This window comes from Sinohyriopsis cumingii, chromosome 15 (genome assembly GCF_028554795.1).
Source record: "Sinohyriopsis cumingii isolate HCF-2022 chromosome 15, ASM2855479v2, whole genome shotgun sequence".
In the NCBI taxonomy this organism is placed as follows: Eukaryota; Metazoa; Mollusca; class Bivalvia; order Unionida; family Unionidae; genus Sinohyriopsis; species Sinohyriopsis cumingii.
In genome coordinates this window covers 147,281,890-147,300,609 of record NC_142975.1, presented here as the reverse complement: position 1 = coordinate 147,300,609, position 18,720 = coordinate 147,281,890, and the positions used below count along the sequence as shown (strand labels likewise).

The window sequence follows — 18,720 nt, the reverse complement described above, 5'->3', positions numbered from 1 at the left end:
ACATATTTTCCATGTGTTTACAGAGTTGCTGGAACTGTGGAAGAAAAGCCAGTGAGACATGCAGTGGGTGCAATACAGCCCGTTACTGTGGATCGTTCTGTCAGCACAAAGACTGGGAGAACCACCATCATGTATGTGGCAAGGTTACTACATCAGGCATTTCACAGATGAATAATCCAGCACTGCAGGGTACACAGGCAACAAAAGAAACCACTTCACCCAGTCCACGCAATTTGCCCAGTCCAGCTAATTCCATCAGCTCGACAAAATCAGCTTCACGATCTAGCACACCCCCAGAAACCAGAGCATGTGAAGTCAGTCGCTAACTGCTACAACATGGCTTTTCACCCATTATACTAATTGTAAATCATGTAAATGGAACAGAGATAATTGATGTCATATGTCATGTTATTGTGTGTGACAAATATGAATGTTTCTTTCGTATTGTTTCAGAGAAATTATTTTGACAATAATTGGTTATGTGTTCACATGGTAAGGAAATATGGACATACTGACTTGTAAAATGTTAATAAGACACTGAGATACCACCAGTTTCCTTACATGTCTTGAATACGGAATTGAGAATGCTGCTGGCTTGGAGGGTTAGGGAAATATGATGTATTAAACAGAATCACAAGAATCACGATAAAATGTCAGATAGTGATAATTGTGGTTCTTTTTATGATTTACAAGCAAATACCATTATCCCTCTAAAAACATCTGAATTTTAAATCCTGAAGTGTTTTTTTCCCTTGATCTACATGTAGTCATTTAATTTAAAAAAAATTGTGAACAATATCGATTGAAAATATTAAAGCAATTATTTTTTCTGTTGTATTTAAAAGATTCAACTCAGTAAATTGTATAAGCTCTCAAACAACGCTAAGGAAGATAACCCTTAAGGTATTATCAAGATTAAATTTTGACTTACTCAAGGCCTGTAATATGCGCTAAATATAGAATATTCCATTTATTAGGAATACAAATGATTCTTAACAACTGAGGGTAAACAGCATGTATTAATAAATTGGACGAACCATTGATGGAGAGATTTATCCCAATATTAATTTCTTGAAGAAATCGGGGGGTATTCAGCATCCATTTTAAATTTCAAACTATTACAAGAAAGATACAGAAAAGCTTCTTCTAACACAAAGTTTTGTAAGTTTTGGAATTTGTTAAATTTTTCTGCTACTGTGATCTCATAATGACCTTGCATGTCATCAAAGATGTACCTGTATCATATGACGAGAGGGTAATCTGGAAATGATATACAGTAAAATCTTCCTTAGCAGACGCCTTCACACAAGGGATGCCAGCACATAAAGGTCAAATATTTATGCCTCCCTCAAGTTTCTTTTATAGACAGGTTTGACTGTATATTTGGATATTGTTGTGCCTGCTATTTTCTTGCTGCTAAATTGAGACCATGGCAAGATCCTGTAAGATCATCATGTAGCGCTGCTTGGAAAGTTATGATTGTTTGCTTGAAGATTTGAACTCCTGTCACCATGCACAAGACCTGAATCTCTTTTGGATCAGAGGCTAGCAAAATGTGATTAGTGTCAACCCAGTGGATATAAAGGAAGGATGTTTATTTATCATACACTTCAAACAATTTTAACAATAGTAAACCAGCAAAATTAGTTTTGATGTGCTAGCAATGATCAAGGCATAGGGTATATTGTGCCTTAATAGAGACAAGCACATTTATAAACCACACCTGGCTGTATCACAGAGTTTGAACATGCTATGCAGCCTCTCAAACAATGTAATATGTGTTGTCAGACAAAGCATGCAATAATGGACAGACAGGATTGCATAATCCTTAATTTCTTCACAGAAGCATGAGGATAAAAAGTTGAGGAACTTGATTTATAAAATTGACTGGATTTAACTGTAATGTAGCTACTTGTTTTTTTGAAGCAATGAGAATATGTCCCATGTGCCATCATCCATGATGGCTCAAGAGCACCAAACTTGAGTTTAGAGAATTAGCAACTTAGATTGCTAGTCTGGAAGGGCATATTCCTTGTCACTTTGGCTGCTGCTGAGTGTAAAGTCATAACTCAAACGTCATTGCAAAAGTGATTTGCATGAGCTAAAGGTGGAGTAAGACAGTGACATGCTGTATGGACAGTAAACCATTTTGTGAGGTCATAATGTTAAAAATGTGTGTTGAAATATATATTCGAATCCAGTTTGTAGGGGTTGCTTGAAACCATTTTTATTCGAGTGGATAAATGTCACTTTGTATGACTGATCAGTTGCACCTTTTATTGATACTGTTAAATGCTGGTGTGAGGATTAGCACACACACACATATATATATTGACTGATCTCAGTGACTAGATATAAGTGACAGATTTGTGGTTCGCAAAAATTCAGTACAAATACTTTATCCCAATTTAATTTTTGCTAGACCACGAGTTACTGGGTCTTCCAGCTGAAATAACCGTGTTATTTGACTGGAGTGAAGTATGATCAATATTTTCACTGCCATGTTGACAACATTATAAGCAAGAAATCTGAGTTGGTTTTAGATGCGTATATGATCTAGTGTTAAGTATTGCCACCTCATAGGAACCATGTTCAAATCCTACAATGTGCAGATACTTTCTTTTCTTTATTTTTTTAAAATGCTGTTTTGCATTGAATTAGTAAAGAGAATTATGTCATTACTGATATTTTCCATGTGAATATATGCAAAACATGGCAGAACATAAATGGTAAACAGCTGGCGATATCGCATGGGATGCCATAAGAAATCTGCAGCTTCAATCTGTTGCACATTTTGCTAGCCAATACATTTGGGCATAATATAAAAAAACATTTGTTTGCACTGAGTAAGGGATATATTTCTTAAAGTGGGTGAAAAACTTTAGCATTTTCACTGAATTGATGAAATATATTCATTACTAACTCATTTTAAGCATTTTGTACTGATTACTGATAACAAATGCATAGACCTAGACCCTGCTGGTGCTGCATAATATGACAGCAGATCTGGGTTTGTGCAGCTTGCAGTTGGACTCTGCTTTTAAGCAAGTATATAAGATAATGTTTGTTTGCATCTTTATTTGAAAAGAAAAAAATATAATGAGTTGAAAAGATATCTTTCTACCTAGCCCACAAAATATTATTTGTGTGTGCTATGGGATATAAAGTTTTGAATTGATTATTCATGACATTTTTTTTACTGCTTTCGTTGGACTGGCTTAAGTTTGTAAGATTGGCAATGCATTTCTATGAACCTTTTATTGATGATGAAGCTGATGATGACTTGAGTATGCGAGTGGGCCTTTTCTCTCTCATTGTGATGGATCTACCAATATCCAGTCTAATGTGTGCAATATACAGTTAGTGTTAAAGTTGGGATTAGTCCCAAATAAGATATCTAAGATATCAGAGTATTGTTTTCATTCCTTTAGTGACAATCAATGAAGAGTACTCATGCTGGGTACTTAGATTTATCAAAGTGTCTATTATCCGATGTTTTCTACAATAAGTTATTGTATTGCTATTTCATATTTGATATTCTGTGTATTCCTTGTTCTCTAGTTTTGGGGCATATAGACCAAGTAAAATGGCTCAATAACAGTTCCCATCATGCAAATGTTTGTTACTTTTATTTGTACTCGTTATGAATCTCACTGTATTATGTATAACATTTATAGTCATTTACTGTACCCAACAGACTTTCAGGATTATAGTGCGATATTTGTTTTTCAAAATACTTTCTGGTGTATGCTGTAGTCAATAAATTTGCATGCATATTGCAGCTTCTGAAGTCTCTGATTTTGAAATGAGTGGTTATTTGCTTAACTGTACATGTTTAAAATGTGTTCTATTGATTAACCATTGATGCAAGCTTTGTCAACACTATCTCTACCCCTTCCCACTACAACTGGCCACTTTTCTTGCCAGAAAGAGTACACACAAAAGACTTTCAATACGTTGCCATTAGGCGCCAGAAATATTATGGTTTGGAGTTTAAAATAGATAAATATAAATCACAATTAACTTTATAATTTTCTGCATGAAAAAGAGCTTTGCAAATGTGTCCAAATCAGAAATTCCTGATTTCTGTAACTTAATATTTGGTCAAAACCTTTGAGAACAAAATGATAAACAAGGAATGCAACACGTCTACTAATTTAATGTAGTTCATGTATGTATGACACTCCAGTGGTGAATGGAAATCTAAGCAGTTTAATATTTTAACAAGTACCTAGGTAATTTTTAGAATTAGTCAGACATATTCCTTTTAAAACTGTCTTAAATTTGTCTATATTTTGATGAGACTGTCCCATTCTAACTGCCTAAAGCTGGACCTGGTAACTTTTCAGGATTTCAGACTACACCTGTTATTCTTCATTCCAGAATCTTTGAAATAAAATTGTTTTCTTTTTAAAAGGTAAATTTGCAGTAGCTAAATTACAAATATTATGCACGAAAAAATACACCATGTTTGCTAAGTTTCAATGATTGTACAACTAAAATACCAGTATTATGCACCTAAAAATTCACCATGGTTGCTAGTTTTCTGGGTTATATCAAGGAATGAAGTAGAGAGGTAGTCATAATGGATATTGATAGTACTTTCATGATATCTGTTTTCCGTGTGCATGTTTTTCTTCTGGTTTTTGGATTAGATCTTACACATTGTACAGGGAGAACAGGTTTGATGCTCAAGGTGAAAATTATGCAAACTGTCCTGACAAGGATAGCAGGGCCATAAAGAGTACACTTTGCTGTGGCACCCTTAGTTCAACAGAAGAGCCACTGTTGACAATTATCACCTGTACATTGATATCATGAATAGATTTGAACTATAATAGGAACTCAATGTCATTTGTGTTAAATGTGTATCATTTGTAAATTTCATAGACCCATCAGTTTCTTGAAGAAAGTACATTTGTGTGTATGTTTGAAATAGTTCAGTAATTACATCATAAAGCTTGCATTATGGTATGTGTCGATGGGTTTGTCAGAATTATGAGTACATGTTGTTGTGGCATTATTTCCTTGTTCTTCGCTGCAATGAGGAGTTGCAAAATGAAAGTATGTACAGAAATGATTTGTCCCAAGATCATCCGTAATATAAATTACAAGTATATTAATGTCCTGAGATGGAGTTGTCTTTGTAGTGAGGTTTCAATGTAATCAGTGTCTCATATTTTAAGAGTATACATTTCAAACTAGAAAAAAATGGAAGCTGATCATGGATTTCTCAACAAAGTTTTTTTCTTCAGTTCCGACATAGATCTGTTGCACAAATATTTGTTCCTGATTTAAATTACACTATTTCCGATATTTTTAGTCATGCTTGGTTTCAAGAAATAAGTCAGATATGAAACTATAAACAAAACTGGATGTGAAATTGTATGTTAATATTTTGTAGCCACATTTGAAAAGACAGTAGATTTTGCCCTCTACATCTGTCTAGAAGTATTGAAATGATATTACCTTTCATTGTTTACAAAATTGCACATGAATTATTCTTCTAAATTATCACCACCAGTAAAGATTATCAGCTAACATGTTTCAGACTTCCATTGTAATATGCTATGAATATAATTTTGTTGATTCCCAAATTTGCACACTTGAAAAGTTCTCTTTTTATAGTTAGTCATATTATATTTCATGTTCAATTTTACTGGCATAATCATTTGTTCATGGCATTGGTTTGCATTTCTTTTTCAATTTTTCAAGATACGGTAGTCCTTTAAATCAGGTAAGTGTGGGTATTATTGTTGATAACTGTTCTTGAATCAGAAGTTTTATTTTTCTACTAATATTTTCATTTACCACATACTAGTCACCATGTCTACATTAAATTTGTATCACATCATTACCACAATTTATTTCATGCTTGGTTTGTTTTTTAGTTGTTTTTTAATCTGCCTGAGGGACTATAAGGGCTTAGTTTCAGCTGTCAATTTACCTGTTAATTAAGTTCATAGAAACTGAATATTCAAAGTATATTTTAGTTGTAGGATGATATACCTACGTTGTGGTTTGGAATTAAATATGTGTGTGAGCAGCATATGTACATAGAAGTGTTAAAAATATAATGCACTTTTTAAATTGACTTGAAAGTAGAAAATCTAAACTAGTATTGACAGCTTGAATAGCAACAGCATTTTGTAGCGAGAGAATAATATAAATGAAAAGTTGCATTCTATTTTAACTCGTGCAAGGGTACCCTTTTAACTTGACTCATTTGATGGAAACTTCACTGTTATTATTGTATACATGTGAACACTTTTTTTGTTTCTTTCTCTCTCAGATATACACAATATTTGTGTGATGTTTATGGCATCTGTAATAAATACTCATATAGAAAGCAGATTTTTGTTTTTTGTTTTTACTGGTCATAAATCAGAAGAGCTGTGATGGCTTTTGTCCAGTATCTATTAGTGTATCTTTGTTATCACAGCACCTTCTAAACTACTAACAGGATTGCCACCAAACTTTACAGACATGTTCATCCCAAGGTCTAGTTGGTTCCAAATGAAAATGATGCCTGTTATTTTTTAAAATATTGTCAGTATTTTCATATCAACATGAGATTTTCACCAAAAGACATCTTAAAATTACTAGTTGGTCGTAAATCAAGTTGGTGTTGATCTGATATCAAATATGACTGTCATGGCAGTCATTCTGAAAATATTATCACTTTCCCTGAAGGGATGTTTGTGTTAATGTAAAAGACTGAACAATGTGGAAACTGTTTTGATTCATGTAAATTGGTTTTGGCCAGTAGAGAGTCAGTACCTTCAGGGGACTCTTGTTTATGTACTCCTCTGATTGAAATTGCCATACTATAGTTTTCCCTTGACATTTTCTCCCATGATTACAAACTATATAGCTTGGCTACAAAAAAATTGCATAACAGGGTCAGCATCTCCCACAAATGTACTTGGCCAACAAACAAAAAAAATGGTGGTCAAAAGAAGGAAACATAACTGAATTTTAAACAAGGTTGTCTTGTGATATTTAAAAATGAAAATAACATCATGCTAAGAAAAAAGAATATCAAGTGGCTCTCAAGTGCACACCTGACAAATTTTACTGCAGCTGACCATGTAACTAGGTGTGCTCTTTATCTTGTCTGAAAATGGTAAAACATACATACAGGTATCACTCTTCTAAGGTTGGTTTTGAAAATGTTACGGTGCTGTAATAGTGTTTTTATAAGTTCAATATCTTTTGTATCAGTTGCTATAATCAACCAAAACTTTAGCAAAATACTACTGTACTGCTGAAGCTTGTATCCAGATATGTAGCAAGTTCCTATCTTGTTAGCATTAGCAGAAAGCTACGTTACATTAATGCCATTCAATGTGGTCACACCATGTTCTGTTGAACACCTGTTAAAGTGCCCATATGTTAAGTAAAATTGGTCAAAAAGTTCTTCTCCAGGGATGGTAACAACATGACTTGTCTATGCCAGATCACCTAATTTATGCATTAGCTATATGGTGGTGATAGGCAATCAGACAACAGCTCACTGATATGCAAAGATGTTGTTGGTAATTAATTCCTACAAGAACTTGATATTATAAACTAATATAGCAGATGTGATCAAAATTTGTTCAGAAATATACATCGAGGAAAGCAACCAGTTAAGTCAGAGTTATGATTACCATGTTAATATGTGAGTGTCAGACATGGTAAAACTTGATGGAGTTCAAAATAATTTTTTTATAAAAAACCATTAAATCTGAGTTTGATCAAAAACTGTTGAGAAATATAGCTTTAGTGTGGTAACCTGTATATCTGCAGCAAATTATCTAATTGATATGCACAGATGTTGCTGGTAATTGATAATGTCCATGAGCTTGATGATATTAGCCTACATGCTAAGTTTGATCCAAACCACTTAAGAAATACAGTCTCTTAGCCAATCAGATGTAATATCATCTCAAAATATAGATGTAACTGGTAATCAGAATCTTAGTGATCTCAGTCTGAATACCCTATCTGAGAAAACCTGTTGAAAACAGCTGGTCTGTAAGAAATTAGTATGCTCAGCCAATCAGATGCAGACCCCCGCCCAACAAAAATGTTCTTACTTCACTTACACAAAAACTTATTGAGTACCTTTTTGATGGCATTGGTCTATGTGCCAAATTGTATTAAGATCTGTAGAAAAATATGTCATTTAGGTTAGTAACTAACACTTCCTAAGGCTCAATATTCTTTAAACTTTGTGAACAAGAATCTCAGGCTCACATCTTCCCTGCAATAAGGCTAGAATCATGGTGTTTAACCTGGTCTGACATATTTCCATGATGCATATGCACCCAAAGTTATATAATTTAAGTTTGGTGCTGCTTTAGTTAGAGTTCTTGCTCAAATCATTTTGAGAATATGGAGCTAGAGTAGCTCAGTAATATGTATAGATGTATTTGACAACAGCAAGATCTTAGTAATAGTCTCTCAATAATATTCACTTAGACTCATATGCCACTAGTCTATGCTAAAAGGATTTAAAATAGTCACACAAAATGCCACAATTCAATGATATTTCAGTGAGCCAATCAAAATGACAGTAAAATTTCCAATAGAAAATAGATTTTGCTGAATCTTGAAGACATCTGAAGTGTGTCAAACAAAACAAAATGGCTGAATGAGGACCTGAAATTGTTCGAAAATCTCAAAATACTTGTCAGTGCTGTGTAATGTATACAAGGCCTATAATATGCAACTTTTTTCAGATTTGTGACAATTAAATGTTTATTTGTATTAATGTTTCCTTAGGGACCAAGTTTGATCATATTCTGTTCAGAGAATCAAGTCACAAATTGGTAATGGCCTTAGCCAATCAGAGGCCAGACCAGCTTAATTAAATGCAAAGATGTTGCCAGCAATCAATCTCAGTTAAGATCACAATAATACAAACTTGAGTTAACTTAAAATTTGTTTACAAATACTGCCTCCAAGGTTATAACAAGCTCATCATTCGTATGCCATATTAGCCTATTAATATGCACATGCTGCTTATAATCAAAGTCGCCTGAGATCTTGATAAAATTAACCAGTCACCATTCATAAATTTAAAGGTAGATATTAAAATTTCGACTGAAACATTCTTACAGTAATGGGTTATTCTTTGGAGTTTTAAAGACCAGACACCCTTGAATCATTGAGAAGTGGGCAAATGTTTCTCACTGCAGCACCTAACCCACTGGGAACCTCACAGTGGACAGGTGTTTCTCACTGTAGCAACAGTTATACAGCTTTTTTGTTGGGGTTCTGGCTGGCCTGGCTTTTTCAGAGCAAAATACTAACTAGATGTGGTTTAGAACAACTCTACTGAACCATGAACTGTCTGTATGTCATATTTCCTTTGTGAAAGGATTACAGGTCATCATAAGGTGTCATTATTAAATATTAAATGTCAGCTTACTTAAAAGTAAGCTAATGTATTGAAGATATTTTAACATCGCTGATCATCCACAGATGGAGCCACCAAATACAACGTATCCCACTTCATCCACTTCATTATTAAATTAAGTAACAACTGCGTCTTACCGCTCCCAGATGGGCCTATAATTATAATTCGAATTGAATTTAGTAGCACCGAGTTATGTTTGATTGGCCCTCATCGTTTTGTAGCAGAAAAGTCAGTGATCTCCATTAGATATATTATAAAATAATATGGATTTATATTGTGTGAAATGTAAAACATGTACCCCAACTGCAGACATAACAACCACTACAACAAAAAATCGACAAGCGCTTACAGGCAAGTGTGAACGAAGCGGCGCAAAAAAGTTTAAATTTATTCTGTCAGGTGGAGCGCTCAAACCAAAGTCAGCGCTAAAATCAAAGTCAGCTATAAAAAAAAGGAGGTGATATCGCAGCCAAGTTAGGAAAATTACCAGGAGCTCCGTGGGCGAAATACCCAGGAGAAAAACGTCTTCCAGGATATAATTACTGTGGTCCTGGAACCCAACTTGATATCAGACTTGATGCCTTAGATCAGCCCAATCCAGGCGAGTATCCGATAAATGCTATCGATAAAGCATGCCATGTTCATGATGTAGCTTACCGAAGTAAGGATTTGCAACAGCGCCATCTCGCGGATGTGAAATTAATTCATGCATTAAATGCCATCACTGATAAATCTTTCAAAGAAAAGTTAGCTAGCTGGTTAATAAAATCTGCGATGAAATTTAAGCTTGTATTAGGCACTGGTAATTAATTATAATGGAGTCAATTTATTATTCCCCAAGAGGATACTGGAGAGGTAGCACAGCAATTAGTAAACTTGCCAGTGCAGCAGCGGTTACACGTGATACTGCTAAGAATTGGTTATCCAAACAGGCAATATGGCAAATTTACCAACCACCGCCTAAACAAATTCACTTTGCACATTTCGATGTTAGTGTGCCAAATGAAGTTCATCAGGCTGATATATTATTTCTGCCACATGATACCATTCGTCATTGAACATACAAGTACATGTTAACTGTAGTTGATGTTGCAAGTAGATACAAAGATGCGGAGCCGTTAGCGACTAAAACAGCATCTGAGGTTGCTTCTGCATTTGAACGAATTTATCAACGAGGACCTGGACCACGAGGTGGTCTGTGATGGCCACAGCTGCTACAAGTTGATCCTGGTAAAGAATTTCAAGGCGCAGTATTGTCGTTGATGAAACAACATAACGTCACCATCAGACGAGGATATACTGCAATTCACCATGATCAGGCAATTATTGAACGATTTAATCGAACACTTGCTGAGCGGTTATTTGGATATCAGTACGCGAAGGAATTTATTCAAGATAAAAGATCGCGTGAATGGGTTGCAAGATTACCAAGCGTGATAGCTGCGCTAAATAATGAAATTACTCGAACAACCAACATGAAACCTCCCATCGCGGTCACTAAAAAACATATACCTGTGCAACGACGTGGTATTTGAGCGCAGTCAGCGCTGGGTGATGTCACTGTGAGATAATTATATGAACCAGGTGAACTTGAAGGTGGTGAAAAAAGAGCGACTGATCCTATTTGGAGTATTACCACACACAAGATATCTAACATAACTAGATCTACTGGTAGACCAGCAATCTACAGACTGGATTCAACTGCTCCTCAACGTGGATTTACACGTGAACAATTACAAGTAATTCCCGAGGATACACAATTACTACCCAAATCACTTAACTAGCACCCCGACGCCGGTTGCACTCAAGACAGGTCAGCATCACATTTTCTTGTGTATGACCAAGACGATTATCTTTTCTATCTACGGTGAATTGTTTTGAATTATTACTCAAATACTGCCACAACATCATACAATTACAGCTCACACAGTGATTATTCTGCTGTTGCTTCAGTGTCATGATAAATTCAACATCAAGGTCGAAATCGCAATTATTTTTGTTGTCACTCTGTAACCAGCTAATTTTTTTCTTATTATGTCACTGTTGTTCTCATCACTATCAGCGTTTGACTCTTCCAAGACAATTCTTCGCAGTTGAGATATTCTTCTGACTCTGGACACAGCCAAGTAAACCAAGTTTGACCACTCAATTCGATCATCAATGATCCAGACAGTTGTATCATTGATAGTCAGTCCCTGAGATGAATGAATTGTCATTGCGTATCCTAGCGTCCACGGGGATTTATTCATTTTTAGTGCGTCATTGACAGCATCAATGTCAACTAGCACAATATCATTCAATACTAAATTCTGTTTCCTTGACTCTGTCAAGTTTCCAGGAATATCAACATCTATATTCTGTAACCGCGTATCAGCTGGTCTATAACACAGCGGCGTTGGCAACATTGGAAACTTTTCTTGTTGTAATTGAAATAATTGCTGTTGAAGTGTGTCTCTAACTATCTTTCTACTTGCCACTATCAAATCATCTGGTTTCCACGTTTTCCAAAAGTCACTCATTGAAGTTTCAGGAATCATCTCGCGCATAATTTCGCATTGAATTTTATTCGGTTGTAATCTGATTAATGTTTTAAATTCCTTCAATGTTGCATCAAGTGCTCTATGATCATCAGACACTTCTTCATAATAATCAACAAATTTTTTTAACCATACATGCGGAGATGGATCAACAAAGGGTGGTGGCTGACCATGATCGCCGCACATTATCACTGCAGTATTTTTTGTTAGCAGCCAATCCAGGAACAATTTTAATATATCTAACGATACCGTACATATCTCATCCCAAATTATTTTCCCAGGAATATGTTTTGTTCCCATTCGATCTGGAGTCCATACACCACCTATGTATTTGAAAAAGCTGTGATAGGTACAAGAACTGACTCCTCATTGTTTCATTTCCCTGGCTAGTCTGTGTGTAGGTGTTAGCACAATTATATCTGAATTTCGAAATAATTCAATCGCTTGAGTTGTCTTACCAGAGCCATCCGGTCCGCTCAAATAAACGGTTTTGTGTCTGGTGATTGGATCATACACAGATGGTGCGTTCGACATTTCTGATAATTCTGATTTACAATAATCATCCTTAATTTCAACATCAGCGGATTCACAATATCCATGTAACATTTCCTTTTTTATTCTCCACGAACTCCATGATTCATCGTTGCTTGTAAAACGAGCCAGTGATTCTGAATATCTTTTACTGATATAAAATGAATCCGTTGCAACTCTAACTGCAGTGTCAGGAAATTGATTTATCATTGAAAGCAAGTTTATAGAAACATAGGCCAGCATCAAAGATCTTAAATGTGTGTATTGAGGTGACTCTCCTCTAATATAACTTGCAACTGTGCCTAGCTTTTTCCCGTCGGACAAGAGCGCGTCCTCCCGATTACAAAATATATTTCTCGCAGTGGCATCAGCAATTATAAAATTTAATTCAGCGTCATCGATAATCAATCGTGAGTGATGTAGTTTATGATCATATGCACCACCTTGAGTAAATTTACCGATTATTCTTCTTCCAAGATCTTTTGCTGTTTTTTCACTATTGCTGAGTTTAATCTTAAGAACTTTAGGAGCTTCTTTAATAATGACATCCATGGGAGTATTTGGACTCTCTCGTGCATATTCTTCAATGACTTCATCGAGACTGATACGCTCCGGTGTTGGCAACCAAACTGGAGTCTGCGGTCGATATGATATGATTGCTTCACTGACCGTCAACGATACCAGTATTCAGCTGTCAAGCATATATCGCAATAACACTATTGGTCCCCAACGCTTTTCACTAAAGTGTCTGCCAAACCAAACATAACAGCATGGATGAAGTTTTTCAGCAAATTCAAACGATGTTACACGAGCAAATCCTGTAATGGAAAAATCGGGTAAAGGACCGTTTATAGCAACTCGTGTCATCGAGTTCATGGGATGTCCAAATCTTTTAAAGTATTCGTTACACTTGCCCATTCCGAGAAAGCTTCCCGGATAACACGCAATCATATCCACGGAAATCATCTCGCTGTAATCATACTTGGTATTCCACAGACCGCTGTGCCCATACTCGACACAACTCGATTGTATATCCTCGAGAAACTCACTTCGGGTTGGCCTCCACAAATTTCTTTCTCTGGCTGTGTGGGTGGCAACGCTCAGAACTGTAAAACAATTAGTTAATAACTGCTCAGTGTTTTTAAAATCTTTGATTTTCACATATTTCTCTGCGAGTTTTTTCATTTGTTGTTGCAGAGACTATATAATTCACCGTTAGATCTTACAAATTGATCATACTCGCCATCTTCGGAACTTTTAAACAGCCACATAGACACAGGATCATTTTTACTTATTTGATAAATAAAATCAAATATATTCCCCTGATAATATTTCACAACACGATCCCGTGGAAATATCGTAACTGCGCTAGTCCAAGCGTGAGCATTATGATCAATGATATTTATTGGAGCTCCGTATCGATTATATTTCGATTTGTATAATACTTCCTCTGTTATCGTTGTAACGGTTATGGGAAATCTTAATGCTTTTTCTAGCTCGGTGACATCGTTTATTGATGCTCCTGTGTGTTTGACTCGCTCAGCCCACGCTGCTATCTTGGCCTGTCGTAACGCAGTTAGACCGTTTCCGCGTGTCGCATTTTTAAAATGTTCCATTACTCGCTCGGCTTCACTATTCAGCCTTGACAATCTCATCAGGATGAGTTTATCAATTTTTGTTTTTTTTTATCGGATAGATTCCATAAATGACTGCGGTCACAGGATACGCTCGGGTGTAATATGGTTTATCAATCCCAGTCAGCATTCCTGGTTTGGAATCTTTACTTAACAGAATGGTTTTTCCGCTAGCAAGAACAGGATCACGTTTATCATGGATAATCCACGTATCGGAATCTGCTAGCACAATAAATTTTGTTCTGAAAAAATATTTCTGATTATCAAAGAGATAATCGATAATTGTTTTCGCTCGTGCATCATTTATTGTAGTGTCCTCGACAGAGTCAGCGACATTGACTTTGTCAATGACACCTTCGGTGTTGGGTATAATTTTAAATGATGACCACACATGAGATGCACCGTCGTCGCGGAATTCTTTTTTGGCATTCCTGATAATATCAAACAGATCAGTCAGGGCCCGTCTCCGCGAGTCAGGGGTTAGTCTATCAAAATCGACTCTGGAAGCTTTCCCGGTGCCAATGGCAGATAATTTTTCAAACGCATCCATGTTATATTTAAGACAAACATTTAAATCAGAAAATATTATATATAGAATGAATAAATGCAAGTGGCTTCAAGTTGGATCCGTAATTCCTTGTAATAAATCCTGCAGAAAAGAATTCTGCGGGAACCATTCCCAAAGCGTCCAAAGGGGGAGTTTAGGACCAATACCCTGCCTGCGATGTGGTGTTGGGGTCAGGGATAAAACACAGTTATGTGCAAGTTTCGAAGGAAAGAGATACCGTGAACTCAAGCGATATTATAAAAAAAAAAATCAACGACGTTGCGCTGAAATGTAAGCGTGATTATTTAACGAAGTTTTCAGACAAATTATAAATTAGACAAATACATTATTATATAAATGAGCCAAGAATTTGTCCCACATCCTATCATTGATAACCACGAAGCAAATCGTGAGGGAATAGTCAGACATTGCAGGTTGAAAAAACCAGTTGGTGCTGTTAGTAATACTGGTTATCTTAGATTTACTGTTGGGAAAAAGAAGTATTTCTGTCATCGCTTCATGTTCAAATGTTTCTTTGGAAAGATCCAAGACGATCTTGTGATCCATCACATCAATGGTGTGACAACCGACAATAGTTTATCCAATCTGAGGGTTGTCACACAAAGCCAGAATTGTAGGTCTGGTAATACTGGCTGTAGTAATAAGAGCACCAAGAGAGTTGTATCCATAAACTTAGATACGAATGAAGAAATAATATTTCAATCGATGAACTCAGCTGGCAAATATTTTGATATTTGTGAACCCTCAGTACGGAAAGTAGCAGAAAAAATATACAATTCTGCCATCTCAAAAACATATAAGCAGAAAATTGTTTTTCATTATTTACTTTACTAAAATCCGAGGATTTTTAATGTAAATGGGAAATAACTCCGTTAAGCATATCTCATGCAATTAGTTCCCTCCCTTTGTCAAGGTGATTGTGCAACACTCCTTGAGATTGTGCAATACCCGAGCGGTATAACAATTAAGTCACAGTCTATAACACTTCCGCGTTTACAAGTACAGGTATTTTTCAAATTCTGTGTTAAAATCCAGTTTAGAATTTAAATTTAGTTCAGAACTTGTTAACGATATATACTACAAACAGGTAAACAGTTCTCCGTGTTACCTATACGATTACAACACGGTCTCCAATTACTTCCCCTTTGACTTCGTCAAGGTGACTTCGTCAAAAACTATCGGCACGGGCGGGTGTACAATAAATAATATTTTTTTTCACAGATAAAATCCTTATTTTATTACATTTGTTCGGTTTTCTGGTTCATCTGTATTTTTTCTGCGATTATATTTAAGAAAACAAGTACAAAAAACCGAGTGAGCTATTTTTGAACTTCCAAGTATCAGTCGGTTTATATACTATAGCGTCCGAATTATGTACGGGGTTTTAGAAACCCAACAAAGTTGCACAACTTTCCGCGTTATCACCCTAACTGGGTGACATTTTGCCACTCCGCGGGATTGATTTTGGGAGAGGGTGTGCAACTTTGTTGGGCGTAGAATATAACCCCGTATCTGTCTGTGCCGTCCTTAGTTACTATACTATATCCTACTGTAAATAGTGTAAATACTATATGTTGTGCCGTCCTTAGTTACTATTCTATATCCTTTATCCTACTGTAAATAGTGTAAATACTATATGTTGTGCTGTCCTTAGTTACTATACTATATCCTACTGTAAATAGTGTAAATACTATATGTTGTGCTGTCCTACTGTAAGCTTGCTAAAATGCGGTGGCACTTTAGAAGCTTTACAAATGTAAATATTATGTATAATACTATATGTTGTACTGTCCCTATATGAACCTGCTAGCATATCATTTAGGTAAGCTAGAGGCTCAACACGAGGAATGTCTCGTCTTTCGCAAACACACCCTCTGTTATTTGACAGGTTAGGGGCTCACATGGGGGTCGTGTTTCCGCTCCTGAGTTTTGATAAGCTAGAGACCATTTTTTCTTTTAAATATATAATATTGTATATATGAATTACGAAAATATCAATGATGTGATTGCTGCTATTAAAAAATTAGAAGAGAGCGGATTTAATATATCACTAAATCCTGAAACAATTATGTCTGATTTTGAATCACTACATGAAGCTAAATGCGCAGGGCGTTATATTCTTCCTGCTCAGTATGATTTATCAAAAGAATTTAGAACAATTTGTATAAATCGCTGGCTACAGTAGAAGAAGCACAAATAAATGAATTTGTTTCATTGTCTCGTGCAATTGAAAAGATTAGGTTGAAATTAACTCAAGAGTATGAAATAAAAAAGATAATAAATACTCGTGTAAGGAGAGTAAAGGATTGTATGTCCCTTGACAAAGTCAAGGATGAAATCAACGCTGACGAAATCAAGGAAGTAAATACCTCACCTTGATGAAATCAAGGACAAAGTCAAGCATCAAGGAAGTAAATATCTCACTTTGATTTACTTAGAAGTCAAGTACTTGGAAATGAAATTGAAAGTAAAAAGAAACGGTATATATTTTTTTTTTACTTGCATCAGCCTTGATTTCATCAAGGAGATAGTATTTCCCTTAGTCGGTGGGGTTTAATGCAGGAGTGTGCATAATTGAGAATTTGATCTCTGTCGCATACAATTGAAATAATATGCTCGCGTCTGAGACTGTCTAACTGTTGCTGTGTTAGTAAGAAGTCTTCGTCTCCGTATTCGTCAATAATGAATTTAACATTAATTTCTTCTTGTGCAAATGCAGCCCTAAGTGCTTGCTCGAGCGCTTGTTTGTCATACACGAAAACATCTGTGTGGTGGTACATATAAATCATATCTAAGATCTAAATACGCGTATATACTCGAGGATTTGATGCATACAGCAATGCGCGATCACAATATGATCTTTTGCTAGTTGCTGTAGTTGCGTATCAGTCAGTATAAAATCGTCGTTGCCGTATTCGTTTTTTTCCGGGGTAACTTTTCTGACAGCTTCATCAAGAAGTTCTTTGTTATGTATGAAACATTTCACGCGGTGATATATTATATAATACTTGCTTGATTAATTGTGAAATCGTAAATGATTTTCGGTCAAATATATTTTTTTTTGCTTTTTACTAAATTCGCATGATTTTTACTAGTAAGCACACAGCAAATCGGACAGTGTGTACAAAATATATATAAAATTAATTTTTCACTGATAATCGTTTTACGATTGAAAGTCCTAAGACTGAAAAATCGTTTACGATTTCACTAGCAGACTAATATGTAGTGTTTCACCTCGAAAATCAAGAAGATGGCCACGCTGGTCTGTCAGCGCGAAATTTATTCTGGTCAGCCGCGGATTATGACATCGTAGATAGACCGGATTGATCGGCTCTTGCATAATCAGAAATCCAGGTGGTACATCTTTCGGAGTAAATGAATAAAGAATAAATCCTTGCTGGGCTTGATTTGATACTGTCGTGTCCGTGCTGTAACTGCCATCAATGACATCACACACAAGATTGACCGCGACCACTTCGGTGATGTTTACGATGCCCGGGGATACATGCCGTCCTTGCCCTTCGGGGTCATTGTTGTGTCTGAGGATAGTTGGCGTTGGCAGTGCTCGCCTGTGTTGCGCAAATATGTCATTGAAAAACTCATTGATGAGGTCGGTGACGGATTTTCTTAGTTTGGTTGCATTATACCCGGGAAATTTAAATTTCGGTAGAGTGGCTCCTGTTAGCGAGTAATTGGTTAGAAATATTTGCTTATTGTTACTCTTGTCATTAATTATTATCTGAATTAATCGCTCGTTGATATGCTCCATATCAAATACAAGCTGATTTAATATTTCTACGTGTTTGATGATTTCACTGCGTAGCGATGTATCAAAAAGATGTTCTTGAAAAAGTTTCCGTAGTCGGTGTAATTGTGCTTGATGTAATTGATTAATTTCTCTAAAATGCCTAGTAATATTTTTTATTTTCAGAGTATGACTTGCACTAACCCCCCTCACTGTGGTTTCCCATGTGGAGAGAGGGCTCAAATCAAACTCCCATATCATGTCCGATTCATCCCACTTCTCTTTGCCTAATTTAGCAG

General features: G+C 35.9%; 1 protein-coding gene across 5 annotated transcripts in view; it reads left to right on the top strand.

The window, feature by feature from the left end:
• Positions 1-6,352, top strand: part of LOC149783014 (protein CBFA2T1-like) — a 197,813-nt gene extending 191,461 nt beyond the window's left edge. For 3 of the 5 annotated variants that reach the window (XM_089934588.1, XM_089934591.1, XM_089934590.1), the window contains exon 10: positions 24-6,352. In XM_089934588.1, the coding sequence (XP_089790714.1) occupies positions 24-326 (303 nt within the window). In that variant the 3' untranslated portion in view covers positions 327-6,352. The remainder of the gene's footprint in view (positions 1-23) is intronic. The other 2 variants (XM_089934592.1, XM_089934593.1) reach the window with 1 other exon arrangement.
• The last annotated feature ends 12,368 nt before the right edge of the window (positions 6,353-18,720 follow it).